At 47.5% G+C, this 19293-nt stretch overlaps 1 protein-coding gene across 3 annotated transcripts in view; it reads right to left on the reverse strand.

Moving 5' to 3' along the window:
- Positions 1 to 4794: 4794 nt before the first annotated feature.
- The window catches only part of SQOR (sulfide quinone oxidoreductase), a 183590-nt gene continuing 169091 nt past the window's right edge, over positions 4795 to 19293 (reverse strand). For all 3 annotated transcript variants that reach the window (XM_063926005.1, XM_063926007.1, XM_063926006.1), the window contains 3 exons: positions 9139 to 9206; positions 7444 to 7622; positions 4795 to 5125 (listed from right to left, as the gene is read on the reverse strand). In XM_063926005.1, the coding sequence (XP_063782075.1) occupies positions 5065 to 5125; positions 7444 to 7622; positions 9139 to 9206 (308 nt within the window). In that variant the 3' untranslated portion in view covers positions 4795 to 5064. The remainder of the gene's footprint in view (positions 5126 to 7443; positions 7623 to 9138; positions 9207 to 19293) is intronic.

Genomic DNA, 19293 nt, shown 5'->3' on the forward strand with positions numbered 1-19293 from the left:
TGTAGAAACTGGACAGTCATATCCAGATGACGCAGGAGAAGATCTGGGGAATTTGCCAGGATTAACAAGTCGTCCAGATACGGCAGTATTCTGACCCCTTGACGGCGGAGTACCACCGTCATAACTTTGGTGAAGACTCGTGGAGCCGTTGTTAAACCAAAAGGTAACGCCCGAAACTGGTAATGTAGGTTGCCAATAGCGAACCTCAGGTATTGTTGATGTGACACTGCTATAGGAATATGCAGGTAAGCATCCTGAATGTCCAGGGAGACCATGTAGTCCCGAGGTTCCAAGGCCAGAACTATAGAGCGAAGGGTTTCCATACGGAACTTGGAAACCTTCACAAACCTGCTCAATGCTTTGAGGTTGAAAATGGGCCGGGAGGACCCATTCGGTTTCGAGACTAGAAACAGCGGAGAATAGTACCCCCGGCCCCTCCGAGCAAGAGGCACCTGTACGACGACTCCTGTATCCAGGAGGGTTTATACCACCGAATGTAGAGTTTTTGCCTTTGTCCGGTCCAAAGGGAAGCCTGTCTGGCAAAATTGATGAGGGGGTCGGTTTTTGAAGGCAATGGCGTAACCTCGAGTGACGACTTCCCGTACCCAGGCATCTGAAGTGGTCTTCAACCATTCCTGGGTATACCCTAGAAGCCGGCCTCCCACCCTGGGATCCCCCAGGGGGAGGCCCGCCCCGTCATGTGGCAGGCTTATCGTCTTGGCAGCTGGCTGACGGGCAGCCCAGGCTCTTTTGGGCTTCGGCTTACCAGGTTTGGAAGTGTGGGCGTGCTTATGGTACGCCTGACCTTTTGCTTTAGCTGAAGGACGAAAGAGTCGAAAGGACGTACCTTTAGCCTTTGACACAGAAGGAGCGGTATTAGGTAGACAGGCAGTTTTGGCAGTAGCCAAGTCAGCCACTATCTTGTTTAAGTCCTCCCCAAACAGAATATCTCCCTTGAAAGGGAGTACCTCCAGGGTTTTTCTAGAGTCCAGATCCACAGACCAGGATCTCAGCCACAATATCCGGCGAGCCAGGACTGACGTAGTAGAAGCCTTGGCTGCCAGGATACCGGCATCAGAAGCCGCCTCTTTAATATATCGAGAAGCTGTGACAATATATGACAAGCATTGTCTAGCATGGTCAGAAGAGATTTCAGCTTCTAACTCCAAGGCCCATGCTTTAATAGCCTCAGCAGCCCATGAAGCTGTAATAGTAGGCCTTTGGGCAGCACCCGTGAGGGTGTAAATCACTTTTAGACAACCCTCCACACATTTATCCGTAGGCTCTTTCAGACACGTGACGGTAGTGACAGGTAGAGCTGAGGAAACCACCATCCTAGCCACATGTGAGTCCACTGGAGGAGGTGTTTCCCAATTCTTAGACAGCTCTGGCGCGAGGGGATAGCGAGCCAGCATCCTCTTTTGAGGCACAAACTTCGTACCCGGGTTTTTCCCAGGGTTCCTGACGTATATCCACTAGGTGATCAGAGTGAGGTAAAACCTGTTTAACCACCTTCTGACGCTTGAACCTATCTGGTTTCTTAGGAAGCACAGATGGCTCGGGATCATCCATAATCTGCAGAATTAACTTAATAGCCTCCAAAAGGTCAGGAACATCCACATGTAAACTACCCTCCCCATCAGCCGTATCTGAGTCAGAACCTGTGGGGTCAGTGTAAGTGCCGTCCTCATCAGACGAGGTGTCAGTGACAGCAGTGGATTGTGAGGAGATGAGCGCTCGCTTAGAGGACCTCTTGGACTTAGGCGAGCGTTGGTCAGACTTTTTAGTAGTCAAGAACTGGTTCAACTTCTTTAATTGAGCAGATAAATCGTCCGCCCACGGTGGGTTAGCTGCAGGGCCTACATACGGTTGTACCGGCATTGGGGGTCCCATAGGGGGTGTTAGTTTATGAACTAGCGTATGCAGAAGCGTGGAAAAAGCGGCCCACGGTGGGTCAGTAAGTGCCTCCGTTGCCACAGTCCCACTGGGGGGCAAGGAGACTCCAGAACCAGAGCCCACAGCTGCTATATTTTCCTCATATGTGCCTGTGGCTTCAGCAACACCAGCAGTGTGTTCTGCCCCAGAACCGTTACCCTCAGAAGCAGACATGATATAACTTGCAGTATGAGGTAACATAGTACAATTATTAGCAGCACAATATCCCTAAACCCAAACCCCTGCGCAGTGTAGTCAGCACTAGCAGAGATAAAGGAGAGATATGATGACCAAATCACAGAGAAAAATACGTAATACAGTATATCTTTGTGAAAATCCTATATTAGATAACACCTGACGCACCAAGCCCCCTCAGGTTATGGAATATAGGGATAGCAGGTTGAGTGAAAGACACGAAATGGACAACACTCAGCTATCAAATGCACACACAGAAAGTCACAGTTTGTACAATGCAGAGGTTATTACTGACAATAATACTGCACTGGACTAGCTTACACAGCTATATAACAATAGATATAACAGTACACAGTAAGAACTGGATGTATATCACAGGGTAATTGTACTATAAAACCCTGACTAAGTGCACAATTAACTATCACTGTCTAAAAGGGCAGGTAGAATACTTAAGTGTCATGTAAAGTCACAGCGCAGACAACCAGGCGGCTTTACATAGGAGGATTTGCCAAAGCAGTCCCAGGAACAGTGAGCTGAGGGATAATGGCGCCGCAGACACTGACTGGGAGTGAGGAAAAGACAGATATGCAGCTCCAGGGCGGGAACACTTGCTAGAAATGGCGCCCTGGGGCTGGGGGAGGGGCTTCAGGTCTAAGCCTTATCCCCTCTGCTGGCAAAACCACCGGGTACTGTGGGCGATATAAGAATTGGTTTAGAGAGAGAACCTGACCTGCGCCCATGCCCTGGTGATCTAGTGGGATCGCCTGTACTGCCACAGTGTCTACCGCCAGCGCGCGCGGCCCGCCTCCCACTGACCGCGCCGGATCGCGATAAAGACCGGTTCCCGCAAGCGGGACCCACTTACCACCTCCCGAAGCGCGGCCACGCGATCCTGGAGAGCCCCAGCCGTGTGTGTCTAATGTGAAGAAAACCGCAGCCTCCGCTGTAGGTACCCGGCAACCAGGGCTCGGGAGTGTACAGCGCCGCTCGGGAGAGCTGGAGCTGCAGCAGTGAATGTCACAAGACATTTACCACCGCTGCTGCCCTTGAAGTCTTCACTTTTTACCTCATAAAAAGCTTTTCTTAGGGCTGCTTGGAGCAGCCCCTCTGTTAAGTGCCTGCTTACTGCAGCACCAACTTACAAAACTGAGCTCCTGTGCTGGGAGGCGGGGTGATATAGGAGGCGGCGCTGTGCATTCTGGGAACAGTCAAAGCTTTGAGCCTGTTGGTGCCTCGGATCAAGATCCTACTCTACACCCCCATTGTCCAATCCTTGTGGAGCCCAGTGTACCCCGCGGCAACAAAAATAAATAAATAAAATATATATATATATATATTTAAATGTGTTCAATCTCCATGTCAGAAACAGTGTTATTAAGTTCTTGTCCAAACAATTTCACATGACATTCTTTCATTTTTTTCCCAATCTAATAAATTCACTGAATTAATTATGTAGGAATGTGATGTAACTTCTTTTCAATATACCCCTTTAACATCGAGCTTTTGACCCAGGTTATTGCTGGGTCTACCCAGGTCACAGCTTGGTGTAAAAGGGTCCTTGAAAAATAACCCATGTCAAGTAATCAGGGAATTTGAGCCTGGTAACTACCAGGGTTGGACCCAGGTAATGATGCAGTGTAATAACCCTTTCACACCGCCTGAGGCGGGTCGCACCCGGGAGCCTGACACAGGAGCTCCCAGGGTGCGACCCACCTCAGGCGCCCCTCTGCCGCTGTCTGCAACCCGGCATATTGCTGGGTTGGTGACGTACCGTTGACGCGGCACTTGGAGTTCACATGATCTCCAAGCGCCGCCTGTACACACACAGTGAACGGGAAATGGGTCGCATCGACCCGGCTCCCGTTTACACCGCACAGCGACCCAGTATTTTTCCCCTGGCATCTTTCAGACTGCACATGAACACGGGTTATGCACATTCCTGTGCCAATAACCTGTATTCAATAGCTGGCGGTCTGAAAGGGGTATAAACAGCTCAACCTAGGTTATCCAACCCGGGGTATGGTTAAAAGCTGCTGATTTGCTGTGTATGCAGAGGTGACATGCAGGGCAGACCCAGGTTCAGTGTAATACCCCTTTCACACCGCACAAATAACCCGGTATCATCCAGGCATATTGCGGTGCGGTGTGAAAGGGGCATAGCCGAAATCCCGGGTCGCCTAACCCGGCAATTCAACCCGGGAATAAAGCAGTGTTATGCCCGGGTTGAATACCGGGTCAGTGGCTGCGTAAATAGGCTGCCGTTTACTACAGCAGGGAGAGGAGGCGCGGAGATGATCTCATCTCCCAGCGCCGCCTCCGCCCCCCGCTGCTATGGCAACCCGCCCAGCATATTGCTGGGTCGGGGAAGCCTGCAGCAGCGGCCAATGCCAGATCCCACCCGGGAAGGACCCGTTTCCAACTCCCGGGTGAGATCCGGCATTGGCAGTGTGAAAGGGGTATAAATGGGGCTGACCCGGGAATAACCCTGGTCCAGTGTGCAGTGTAAACATGGTCTGACCCAGGTTGGAATAGAGTCTGGAAACCTGGGTCGAACCTGTTTTTTTGGTGTAAAAGTGGTATTATAGATTCACTGAATCATGCTACTTTCCATATATCCCAAATTGTGGACACAACTATACAATATATGCATTACAATTACCCACATTTCAACATTGTTCTCAAAGGGTTTTATTTATTTAGACAAAAATAATTTATGTTTGTAAAAATAACATGATTGTGGCAGCAGTACAACAAAATCGGTCATGGTAAGAGAAAATAACAAGAGTTAACCTAAAACAATGTGGCTTTCCGTTTCCTAAAACTGTGCTCTAGAATGTGTCTTGAATGACTGCTGTAATGCATTTAGCAATACGCGCTGGCACATGTTCAGCTGATGGTACGGTTTGTAACATGAAAATTTATTTTTATGCATTTTTACTTTTTAAAACCAAGATGCAATAACTTCCTGATGGGAGCTGGTCCTCCCCAATATCCCCTGTGAAGAAACAAAAGACATAATTGGTATGTGTCACAACTTCCAAAAATAACACAATGATTTTATTAGGTTTCCAAAAATAACACAACAATTTTATAGGTTTCATCCTACTTTTTATACTTATATTAGTTATTCCCTTACTTAAGTAGATTTTCACAAATGTTGCTTCTTAATCTGCTAATAGTGTACTAAGGGGGTAATTCAGAGTTGATCGCAGCAGCAAATTTGTTAGCAATTGGGCAAAACCATGTGCACTGCAGGGGAGGCAGATATAACATGTGCAGAGAGAGTTAGATTTGGGTGGGTTATATTGTTTCTGTGCAAGGTAAATACTGGCTGCTTTATTTTTACACTGCAATTTAGATTTCAGTTTGAACACACCCCACCCAAATCTAACTCTCTCTGCACATGTTATATCTGCCCTCCCCCCTGCAGTGCACATGGTTTTGCCCAACTGTTAACAAATTTGCTGTTGCGATCAATTCTGAATTAGGCCCTAAGTATTGTACTTAGAATAAGTAATTTTTATTGAAAGGGAACTGGTATAAAGTAGCATAACGATGGCTCAAGTCATTTGCATAGGACATCTGTCTTTTGCCTTTTAACCCAGATTACTTTCATTTTAGCTGAATTTTGCATCTTAATGTATGAATAGTGTACTAAATACTTAGTGGGGTTTTTATCGCAAAGGAATTGGTATAAAATAGCAGATTAAGACACACAGTTTAAGAAAGTCACATGGCACGGCTAACCAGACTAATTTGCCCAATTTGAGGTAGGTGTACGTGGGCACATTTGTAATAACAAAATCACAAATAAAAAATGATGAAGGAATAGGTATGTACAAATTGCACATCAATCATGGCTGTCCTTGAGTGAATTGTGATAGATACAGTACTAACCACTGCCTACTGGGAACCCCCCACAAGACCTGCCGTTTTGGAGACGCTCTGACCCAGTCATGTAGCATTACAATCTGGCCCTTGTCAGAGTTGCTCAGATCCTTACGCTTGCTCATTTTTCCTGCTTCCAACGCATCAACTTCAAAAATAGACTGGTCACTTAATGCCTAATGCATCCCACCCCTTGACAGGTGCCATTGTAACAACATACAGATGTAGCCACACTATTGTGGCTGCAACAAGGTTGCCACGATGCACGCGCACACCGGTGTGCGTATATTTGCACCCGCGATGCATACTCATTGCATTGCTGAGTCGCGGCTGCAAATAGGCGCAGCCAGCCACAGCTCGTCGTTGCCGCGATGCATATACACGTGCGTACGCATTGCAGCAATGCCGACTCTGGCTACATCTGTAATCAATGTTAATCACTTCTACCTGTCAGTGGTTTTGATGTTTAGGTAATAATGGCTGATGGGTCTATACCCTATTTATTTGCTGAATTTATTTTTGCATGATTTTTCTGAAAATGTTTTAGACAGCGTATTGCTCCCATAGGTCATTCTGTTCCCATCTATTATGATCAGTGCTGCCGTACCACTCTCAGCTGACATACTATATCAGCCACTTTCCAGTGGGGAAGTTATCATAGAACAGGCCTGGCCAACCTGTGGCTCTCCAGCTGTTGTGAAACTACACATCCCAGTATGCACTGCCACAGTATTGGTATTAGTAAATATTTAAACTGTGGCAGGGGATGCTGGGATATGCAGTTTCACAACAGCTGGAGAGCCACAGGTCGGCCAGGCCTGTCATAGAAGTTTGCTTCCTCCATGTAGCAACTATTAATAGGACACAGACTTGTGACTACCTCATTCTATTCTACAATTTCCACGTCTTTACTGTTTTATGTAAATTATTAATTTTAGTATATGCTCTTTTAAAATGAACCTTTTAAAACAAACTATTTATTTAAAATGAGTATTATTGCTACAAGCATTTTGACAGGAAATGCCTGTAAAATAGGTCACTATTAATTAAGTAATCTCTGCTGATCAGGGCTAATGCTCTGACAATGGTGTTGGAGAGATCAAAATACCCAGCTATACACAATATGCAAATTGATGCCGTAGCGGTGGAGAGACGCAGAGCTGCCCAGCAAGTCACTCACATATACTGTAGGTGTACTTTAGCAAAATGAAGAAGGCCGGGTAAAATGATTCACAACACCTTAAGCATTTTTTGTATTTTAAATAAGACATGATCTGGACAGGTCCTGTAAATGCTCTATGGTCAGCCAGTACAACCATTTCTGATTACGTAATACTTTTAATATTTTCTTTCAGCATATCTACAGTATCATGTACATGGAGCACCAGGCAATGAGGTAAGGTTACTGTCTAGGAAATGGCTTACTTGAGAAGCATGTACCAGTACAGGAATGGCATCATTTCTGCTTTCATGTAGAACATTGTTCTTCTCTCCTTGCTTTGGTCTATAGGGAAAGTCTCCAGAGGTTGAGCATTATAGTCAAACTCAGCCAGAATCACTTTGTTGTAGTTAGTCACCAGTGGACATGAAGTGTATCCGTCATACTGAAAACAATGGAAACATTATTATTGTAATACCTGCCTTCAAATGACCAATGTTACCCGATACACGTCGTCAGCGGCGTTATAAGAGAGCGGAGGGCCATGTGCAGGCTCTGTGCGGGCCACCTCCTCTCACTTAATGCCAGAGTCCACTCAACTTCTTCCCAGGGACTTTCTTACTGCGCATATCACAGAGAAAATGGCTGCCACTCCATTTTTCCTGTGATTTCTGCTGCTCTGCAGCACCAGGCCGCTGGCTGATGTGGGACTCCAGAGATGGTAGAGAGGTAAGTATAACTATATATGGGTTCACCGCGCACCCTGCAACTATTTTAGATATGCAATTGCACAATGTTATACTCCCAATCTGTACCCACTTAATGAGGAAATTAAACATTCTTTCTTTCAGTATAAGCAAGTTAAGTGAAATACAATATTTTCCTGTGAAAATGCTGCAGTGTTTGTTTAAAAAAAGTGTTTCTCCACCTTCACGCTGCATTTACATGATAGTTAGATGTACTTTAGAGGTGTGTTGCTGTACAGCGGCAGGTAAAACATCATACCAAACATTGGACAACATATAATTAACCCAAATATTAAACATCACACATTTTTCCAGCCTGTGACCACCCCCCTATCACTACACATAGTTGACCTGCCACATTACATCTTTTGCCTGCCAGTAACTCCACGACCGTTCTTCCTCAGCTGTGTACCTTCCAAGAACCATTACCAGGTTCCCAGCTACAACAGCGCCAAAGAAACATCATCATGACATGGTTGCCTTATTATTGTGGACATTGCTGCACTACAGGGACATTTTTCTGACAGGAAATATCACCAGCGCTTTCAATAAACACACAACATTGGTTCAGAGTACAGAAATAGCGCTCTGTGTTGTAACACCGTGCCTCAGAGCTGTAACGGCCAGGAATATATCCTAATAGTTCCCAGACAATGCAGCTGAGTGCTGTAATAACTACCACTACTGAAAGAAAATAGGAAGCAACAATAGATAAAGGCATGCTCCGGTCACAAGGGTGCCTTTCTAAGTCAGCGTGGCAACTGGGATTTGAGCAGCTCATGTGTAAGACCAATGTGTGTGCCCTTTATGATTTTTCGTTTTGTTTTCCAGTGGTTTGTAGTTTTTTGCAATTTTTCCTGGAATGTGTCATTTATGTACATAAATACAGTAATTTTCTTTCATCTAGAGGCATATTACACATGGGTAGTGTGACCACAAACGTAGCTGGTTAGTATGATTGCTAGCTAGTAAGACACAACCAGTATCCCTCTTAATCCTTTTGAACAGAACATGGCCAGACAACGTTGAGCTAGACTGCTACTACTTGCAAACAGACTCAGGGGGAGATGTATCAAACCTTCTAGAGAGGGATAAAGTGGATAAGCTACTCATAGTACGCTCTGACATCTAGCTAGGTCCATAAATCCAGCACTTGTTTAGCACTCTCAGACAAAAATACTGCTTTAAATAATGAACAACATGTATTCTACATACCTTGGCTGTGGAAGTTTGGTTGTTCATCACCATAGAAATTGTTTTATCCAGTACTGCCGACTGGGCAGCTGCAAGCAAACAAAATGTATTTGGTCACTTTTCATACAGACTTTTGGAAAGTTACTTCTCTATGGCAGAGCACTGTGCAACATATTTGTAGTCACACAGCTCATTATGACGTGCCCAACTCATATACTGGAAATGAACATCTCTGTAGAACATGTCAGGGGCGCTGATCAGTCACCTTACATGACCTTCAAAATGTTTCTATTAAGTTACAACTGCTTTTCTTTATAGGGAGCAGTCGGTGATGATATTTAAGAACGCCTATACAATACATATGTGACCTTAATGAAACCTGCACTACTATTTATAGTAACATTCAGTGCCGTAACTAGGCATTTTAGCGCTGTGTGCAAGAAACGGCATTGGCGCCCTCCCCCCCACGCGGCGCGCAAAAAATTTGTAGGGACGTGGCTTCACGGGGAAGGGGCATGGCCACAAAATAATACTGATTCATACTACGGTGCACAGTAGTCTCCATTATTCAAATTACGCTGCACTGTAGCACCACTACACCAGGTAGAGCCCCTTTTACACATTACAGCAGACAGTCCCCCTTTTTACACATTATGGCAGACAGCGTCCCCTTTTTACACATTACAGCAGACAGCGTGCAATTTTTACACATTACGGCAGACAGCTTGCCCTTTTTACACATTACAGCAGACAGCGTGCCCTTTTTACACATTACGGCAGACAGCGTCCCCATTTTTACACATTATGGCAGACAGCGACCCCTTTTTACACATTACGGCAGACAGCGTGCCCTTTTTACACATTACGGCAGACAGCGTCCCCCTTTTTACACATTATGGCAGACAGCGCCCCCTTTTTACACATTACGGCAGACATCGTCCCTTTTTTACACATTACGGCAGACAGCGTCTCTTTTTTACACATTACGGCTGACAGCGTCCGCCTTTTTACACATTACGGCAGACAGCGTCCCCTTTTTCACACATTACGGCAGACAGCGTCCCCCTTTTTACACATTACGGCAGACAGCGTCCACTTTTTACACATTATGGCAGACAGCGTCCCCCTTTTTCAGAATAGAAAGATAAAGAGAGAGAGATACTTAACATCGCTCCTCGTGCTGGCAGATCCCTCAGTGCAGGCAGGGGAGGAGGAGGGAGGGGCTGGAGCCGCAGCAGCGCTATGTAATTGGTAGTAGCGCCGCTGCAGCAGTCCCCTCTCCTTTCCGTATTGGCTGCCCGCTGCCGCTGTGAATGCTGGGATGAAGGAACCGCATCCCAGCATTCACAGCAGCGCCGGGCAACCAATACGGAAGGAGAGGGGACTGCTGCAGCGGCGCTACTACCAATTACATAGCGCTGCTGCGGCTCCAGTCCCCCTCCCTCCTCCTACTTCTCCGCTGCCTTTGGTGCTGCAGCTCTCCTCCCCACCGTGGCGCACACAGCAGAGGCGGCTTGTAATGAGTCAATTTGACTCATAACATGCCGCTGGCCGTTGCGCCCTCAGGGCAACTGCGCTGTATGCCAGGCACACCTGGGGGTGGGAGGGGAGGGGGCAAAGACATGCATGGGGTGGGATGGGAGGGGGGGGGCAGAGACATGCATGGGGTAGAAGGGGGGACAGAGAAATGCATGGGGTGAGATGGGGCAGAGATATGCATGGGGTAGGAGAGGGGACAGAGACAGGCATGGGGTGGGAGGGGAGGGGGCACAGACATGCATGGGGTGGCATGGGAGGGGGGGCAGAGACATGCATGGGGAGAAGGTGGGACAGAGACATGCATGGGGTGGGATGGGAGGGGGGGCAGAGACATGCATGGGGTGAGATGGGGCAGAGACATACATGGGGAGGCTTTAAGCAGAGGCACAGCTGAGGAACTTTGTCTAGCCTGTGTCTAGCACAGGCAGGGCAGCAGGGAGAAGGGAGGAGCTACAGAAGTTATGGGGGCGGGGCAACTCATGGAGGAGTCGGGACTTGATGAGAGCGAGGGAGCTGATCTAGATCTATTCTAATGATGAGTAAAATACAGAGGGACCATCTGCTGCTGCTGCTGCTGATCCCAGCTCCGATGTGCACAGGCAGCAGAAGCAGGCTGCAGCCTCGATCTCCAGCACCAGCAAGCCTCTCTGTGGTATGTCCTGTATTCAGCATATTCCCCAGTATCTTACAGTACCTCATTCTGCCCCTCTCTGTAGTCCGCTCCACCTGCCGCCCACCTCTTCTGTCAGCCCGGCCTCTGAGCATGAGTACACTCATGTACTGTGCAGCCCCCACAGCTCCGCCCAGCAGCAGCTTGTCAGCCTCGTCCTTTAGCACCGTTGGCTGACTGACAGCTATTACATAATGTAGTGCGGCCCCCGTAGCACACTCTCCACCTTCCCTGCCTGCCTGCCTGTAACGCCGGCGCCCGTTATGCGGCGCCGTTGTTTGGTGGGGCAGTGGCTGAGCCGGGAGTTAAGCATTGCAGATCGGATCGGTAAAAGAGTTCCGATCTGCTGCGGTTGGAGGGGGGCCCTTTTAGAAAGTGGGGCCCGGGGTACTTACCCCCGGGCCCCGCCGCGGGCCACGGGAGCGCAGTAGACAGGAATGGCCCAGCCAGTGGGAGCGCTGGTGGAATATGCGCTCTAACTAAGTGTGCGCTGTGGGCAATGCCCCTTCTGCACACACCTAGTTACGGCGCTGGTAACATTGATAGGTTGAAAATAGACATGAAAGTCAACATTTTCTAAATCCTAACTGTGATGATCCAGGGGAGCACAATGTTGGTTTTAGTACTAATGACATGGATGTAATTAGTGGTAATACACAGTCGAGTCACATTATTAGGACCACCAGCTAGTAGCCAGAGTAACTGCCGTGTGCAGCACAGACAGCAGCTAGACGGGCCAATCTGTCGTTTTAGACATACGTCTGGCAGCCCCCAGGTTCATTCTGACGGTGAGATGCTCCACTGTAGCGTGTTGGCCGGCCCTCACGCACCTTCGTTGATGACATTCACCGCTCACATCAATGGCAGGTGGTGCTCGCAGTTTCCATGTCGGTCATTCGCAATGGTGCCATTTGTCCAGTCACAATACACTGTCACCACAGCAGCACGCAAACAGTTCACAAACTGCGCTGTTTCAGAAATACTGCCACCCTTGGCCCGAAAGTCGATAATCATACCTTTTTGCAACTATGATAAATCGCCCCTTTTAACCATGACAGCAAGGAGTGATATGTGCGCAGACGGTCTATCACACACCTTATATACCTGCCAAGCCAGCGCACGACACATGACATACTTCATAGGGTACCAAATGTAGGAGGTGGTCATAATAATGTAACTTGACCACGTAAGTCATTAAGAAAATGTACTATGACATACATAAATTAGAACATGCTGTACCTAAGAAGGGCTTATTATCAGTCACGTGACATATGCATGCAGTGTGGGGATAAACCGTGTTACTCTACAAACGGGGAACAAAACAGCTATAATAACTGTACAAAGACATCCTGGGTGAATAGTCATTTTTTTAACCTTTTTTTTTTTTATGTCATTTTGATTGCTTTTTATTACTGCTGTTAGATTTTTCACTGTATTTTATAATATGTTATTTGATTCTATTGTCTGTTTTATGTATATATAAAATTATTACATTTTATTTATAAGGTGCCACAAGTGGGGTCGGCAATGCCGTACATCTGGCAACAGTAGGATAGTACAGGGTGCAAAGAACATTCCAATAAATCACAGTAGGTAGAACATAAACAGGGCCCTTTTCCTAGGAACACACACACACACACACACACACACACACACACACACACACACACACACACACACACACACACACACACATATATATAAAAATGCCAAACAAAAAAATATGACATGTGGCAAGGCAAGTGGTATATGTTTGATGCGTGTACATTGTGACTTGTCTGTGGTATTGATACAATGCGAATTTGCTGAGATACTGTTTCTTTTTCAAGTAAAACCATGGGTTGTACACGCGACAAGACTGAGTGGCAAAAGGGAGTCACTGTTTTTGGCCGAGAGCATGGTCATACTCTGGAGGAGGTGGCAGCGCTTGTTCATGTGCCCTGGTAGACAGTGAATAGTATCCATCTACAGTGGAAGAAGCATGGACACCAACAATCTCAGTAGTGGAACAGTGGACGAAAGTCCATCATTACAAATCGGGACCGCAAGCATTTAGGGTGCCTGGCAACCACAAATCGGTTCCGTTCCAAGTGTGTCCGTAACTGCTTTAACAGTACAATGCCGGACCTAGCCAAACATTCCCAAAGTCCCAAATCTGGCGAACTGGAAGGACACACAAGATGTGGCACATTAGTCTGTTGCTCTGCCAATCCAAGCCTTTTGGCCACTGTTCCACTACTGAGATTCTTGGTGTCCATGCTTTTTCCACTGTAGGTGGATGCAAATTTGCATTGTATCAATACCTCAGACATTCACAATGATCAAACAGTTTTAGTGTCACCATCTACATGCATGTTCACGTCCCATGAACTTATACCACTTGTCTTTCCACATTCCATATTATTTTGTCCGATGTGTTTATGTACACAATAGATCACAGGTTCTCAAACTTGGTCCTCAGGACCCCACACGGTGCATGTTTTGCAGGTCTCCTCACAGAATCACAAGTGACATCATTAACTCCACCTGTGGACCTTTAAAAATGTGTCAGTGAGTAATTAATACACCTGTGCACCTGCTGGGTTACCTGCAAAACATGCACCGTGTGGGTTCCTGAGGACCGAGTTTGAGAACCTCTGCAATAGATAAATAGATATGTGTTTTAGCCCCCGTTTACTTATTTTCTATAGGTTTTATATTTCATAATTTAACTTTGTTATATTATTAAGATTATGAAATAATGTAAAAAATTTTTTAAGACTTAGGTCAGGATTCAATTGCCCGTGGGTGAGAAAGGGAGGCAGCCTTGGGCTTTAACGCCTGGGGCTATCCAATTGCGCTCCATTTTTCTCCCAATCACCTTGTTAAAGTCTGTTAACTTGACGTGCTAATGGGCATTAACAGGGTCGCGACATCTGTTAACCCGCTAGTTAATAGGGATTTTTTTCTCCAACAAGCTGACGCAGGTGAAAAACATAAGAATTTACTCACCGGTAATTCTATTTCTCGTAGTCCGTAGTGGATGCTGGGAACTCCGTAAGGACCATGGGGAATAGCGGGCTCCGAAGGAGGCTGGGCACTCTAGAAAGATTTATGACTACCTGGTGTGCACTGGCTCCTCCCACTATGACCCTCCTCCAAGCCTCAGTTAGGACACTGTGCCCGGACGAGCTGACATAATAAGGAAGGATTTAGAATCCCGGGTAAGACTCTTACCAGCCACACCAATCACACCGTACAACTCGTGATACTATATCCAGTTTTACAGTATGAAAACAACTGAGCCTCTCAACAGATGGCTCAACAATAACCCTTTAGTTAACAATAACTATTTACAAGTATTGCAGACAATCCGCACTTGGGATGGGCGCCCAGCATCCACTACAGACTACGAGAAATAGAATTACCGGTGAGTAAATTCTTATTTTCTCTGACGTCCTAGTGGATGCTGGGAACTCCGTAAGGACCATGGGGATTATACCAAAGCTCCCAAACGGGCGGGAGAGTGCGGATGACTCTGCAGCACCGAATGAGAGAACACCAGGTCCTCCTCAGCCAGGGTATCAAATTTGTAGAATTTTGCAAACGTGTTTGCCCCTGACCAAGTAGCTGCTCGGCAAAGTTGTAAAGCCGAGACCCCTCGGGCAGCCGCCCAAGATGAGCCCACCTTCCTTGTGGAATGGGCATTCACAGAGTTTGGCTGTGGCAGGCCTGCCACAGAATGTGCAAGCTGAATTGTACTACAAATCCAGCGAGCAATAGACTGCTTAGAAGCAGGAGCACCCAGCTTGTTGGGTGCATACAGGATAAACAGCGAGTCAGATTTTCTGACTCCAGCCGTCCTGGAAACATATATTTTCAGGGCCCTGACAACGTCTAGCAACTTGGAGTCCTCCAAATCCTTAGTAGCCGCAGGCACCACAATAGGCTGGTTCAGGTGAAACGCTGACACCACCTTAGGGAGAAATTGGGGACGAGTCCTCAATTCTGCCCTATCCATATGGAAAATCAGATAAGGGCTTTTACATGATAAAGCCGCCAATTCTGACACTCGCCTGGCTGAAGCCAAGGCCATTAACATGACCACTTTCCACGTGAGATATTTCAGATCCACGGTTTTTAGTGGTTCAAACCAATGTGATTTTAAGAAACTCAACATCACGTGGAGATCCCAAGGTGCCACAGGAGGCACAAATGGGGGCTGAATATGCAGCACTCCTTTCACAAATGTCTGAACTTCAGGTACTGAAGCTAGTTCTTTTTGAAAGAAAATCGACAGAGCCGAGATCTGTACTTTAATGGAGCCTAGTTTTAGGCCCATATTCACTCCTGCTTGCAGGAAATGCAGAAATCGACCTAGTTGAAATTCCTCTGTTGGGGCCTTTTTGGCCTCGCACCATGCAACATATTTCCGCCATATGCGGTGATAATGCTTTGCCGTAACATCTTTCCTGGCCTTAATAAGCGTAGGAATGACTTCTTCCGGAATACCCTTTTCCTTTAGGATCCGGTGTTCAACCGCCATGCCGTCAAACGCAGCCGCGGTAAGTCTTGGAACAGACAGGGCCCCTGCTGTAGCAGGTCCTGTCTGAGCGGTAGAGGCCACGGGTCCTCTGAGAGCATCTCTTGAAGTTCCGGGTACCACGCTCGTCTTGGCCAATCCGGAACCACGAGAATGGTGTTTACTCCTCTCTTTCTTATTATTCTCAATACCTTTGGTATGAGAGGCAGAGGAGGGAACACATAAACCGACTGGTACACCCACGGTGTCACTAGAGCGTCCACAGCTACCGCCTGAGGGTCCCTTGACCTGGCGCAATATCTTTTTAACTTTTTGTTGAGGCGGGACGCCATCATGTCCACCTGTGGTTTTTCCCAACGGTTTACCAGCATCTGGAAGACTTCTGGATGAAGTCCCCACTCTCCCGGGTGGAGGTCGTGTCTGCTGAGGAAGTCTGCTTCCCAGTTGTCCACTCCCGGAATGAACACTGCTGACAGTGCTAGTACATGATTCTCCGCCCATCGGAGAATTCTTGTGACTTCTGCCATCGCCATCCTGCTTCTTGTGCCGCCCTGTCGATTTACATGGGCGACTGCCGTGATGTTGTCTGACTGGATCAGCACCGGCTGGTGTAGGAGCAGGGATTTTGCTTGACTTAGGGCATTGTAGATGGCCCTTAGTTCCAGAATATTTATGTGAAGGGAAGTCTCCTGACTCGACCATAGTCCTTGGAAGTTTCTTCCCTGTGTGACTGCCCCCCAGCCTCGAAGGCTGGCATCCGTGGTCACCAGGACCCAGTCCTGTATGCCGAACCTGCGGCCCTCTAGAAGATGGGCACTCTGCAGCCACCACAGTAGAGACACCCTGGTTCTTGGAGACAGGGTTATCAAGCGATGCATCTGAAGATGCGATCCGGACCACTGGTCCAACAGGTCCCACTGAAAGATTCTGGCATGGAACCTGCCGAAGGGAATTGCTTCGTAAGAAGCCACCATCTTTCCCAGGACCCGCGTGCAGCGATGCACTGATACTTGTTTTGGTTTCAGGAGGTCTCTGACTAGAGATGACAACTCCCTGGCTTTCTCCTCCGGGAGAAACAATTTTTTCTGGACTGTATCCAGAATCATACCCAGGAACAGTAGTCGTGTCGTCGGAACCAGCTGTGACTTCGGGATAGTGCTACTCCCACCAACAACTGTTCCTTGGACCTCGCTTTTATTAGGAGATCGTCCAAGTACGGGATAATTAAAACTCCCTTTTTTCGAAGGAGTATCATCATTTCCGCCATAACCTTGGTAAATACCCTCGGTGCCGTGGACAGTCCAAACGGCAGCGTCTGGAATTGGTAATGGCAATCCTGTACCACAAATCTGAGGTACTCCTGGTGAGGATGGTAAATGGGGACATGCAAGTAAGCATCCTTGATGTCCAGGGATACCATGTAATCCCCCTCTTCCAGGCTCGCAATAACCGCCCTGAGCGATTCCATCTTGAACTTGAATTTTTTTATGTATGTGTTCAAGGATTTCAAATTTAAAATGGGTCTCACCGAACCGTCCGGTTTCGGTACCACAAATAGTGTGGAATAGTAACCCCGGCCTTGTTGAAGTAGGGGTACCTTGATTATCACCTGCTGGGAATACAGCTTGTGAATTGCCGCTAGCACCGCCTCCCTGTCTGAGGGAGCAATCGGCAAGGCAGATTTTAGGAACCGGTGGGGTGGAGACGCCTCGACTTCCAGTTTGTACCCCTGAGATACTATTTGAAGGATCCAGGGATCCACCTGTGAGCGAGCCCACTGATCGCTGAAATTCTTGAGGCGGCCCCCCACCGTACCAGGCTCCGCCTGTGGAGCCCCACCGTCATGCGGCGGACTTGGCAGAAGAAGCGGGGGAGGACTTTTGCTCCTGGGAACCTGCTGTTTGTTGCAGCCTTTTTCCCCTACCTCTGCCTCTGGATAGAAAAGACCCGCCTTTTCCACGCCTGTTTTTCTGGGTCCGAAAGGACTGAACCTGATAAAACGGCGCCTTCCTAGGCTGTGAGGGGACATGGGGTAAAAATGCTGACTTCCCAGACGTTGCTGTGGAAACTAGGTCCGAGAGACCATCCCCAAATAATTCCTCACCTTTATATGGCAACACTTCCATGTGCCTTTTAGAATCTGCATCTCCTGTCCACTGGCGAGTCCATAAGCCTCTCCTAGCAGAAATGGACAATGCACTAACTTTAGATGCCAGTCGGCAGATTTCCCTCTGTGCATCTCTCATATATAAGATTGAGTCTTTTATATGGTCTATGGTTAACAGGATCGTGTCTCTGTCTAATGTGTCAATATTTTCTGACAGTTTATCTGACCACGCAGCGGCAGCACTGCACATCCAAGCTGACGCAATAGCTGGCCTAAGTATAATGCCTGAGTGTGTATATACAGACTTCAGGATCGCCTCCTGCTTTCTATCAGCAGGTTCCTTGAGGGCGGCCGTATCCGGAGACGGTAGTGCCACCTTTTTTGACAAACGTGTGAGCGCTTTATCCACCCTAGGAGGTGTTTCCCAACGTGACCTATCCTCTGGCGGGAAAGGGAACGCCATTAGTACCTTCTTAGGAATTACCAATTTTTTATCACGGAAAGCCCACGCTTCTTCACACACTTCATTTAATTCATCTGATGGGGGAAAAACTACGGGTAGTTTTTTCTCCCCAAACATAATACCCTTTTTAGTGGTACCTGTATTTATATCAGAAATGTGTAACACCTCTTTCCTTGCCTCAATCATGCAGTGAATGGCCTTAGTGGGCATCAGATTAGACTCATCGTCGTCGACACTGGTGTCAGTATCAGTGTCGACATCTGGGTCTGCGGTCTGAGGTAGCGGGCGTTTTAGAGCCCCTGATGACCTGTGCGACGCCTGGGCAGGCACGAGCTGAGAAGTCGGCTGTCCCACATTTGGCATGTCGTCAAATTTCTTATGTAAGGAGTCTATACGTGCACTCATTTCTTTCCATAAGCTCAACCACTCAGGTGTCTGCCCCGCAGGGGGTGACATCCCTTCTAAAGGCATCTGCTCCGTCTCCACATCATTATCCTCATCAAACATGTCGACACAGCCATACCGACACACCGCACACACACAAGGAATGCTCCAACAGAGGACAGGACCCACAAAAGCCCTTTGGGGGGACAGAGTGAGAGTATGCCAGCACACACCAGAGCGCTATATAATGCAGGGACTAACTGAGTTATGTCCCCTATAGCTGCTTTTTCTATATAATTTATACAGCGCCTAAATTTAGTGCCCCCCCTCTCTTTTTTTACCCTTTTCTGTAGTGTAGACTGCAGGGGAGAGCCAGGGAGCTTCCTTCCAGTGGATCTGTGAAGGAGAAATGGCGCCAGTGTGCTGCAGGAGATAGCTCCGCCCTTTTTCCGCGGCCTATTCTCCCGCTTTTTTCTGGATTCTGGCAGGGG

The sequence above is a fragment of the Pseudophryne corroboree genome, chromosome 6 (assembly GCF_028390025.1).
Source record: "Pseudophryne corroboree isolate aPseCor3 chromosome 6, aPseCor3.hap2, whole genome shotgun sequence".
Classification (NCBI taxonomy): Eukaryota; Metazoa; Chordata; class Amphibia; order Anura; family Myobatrachidae; genus Pseudophryne; species Pseudophryne corroboree.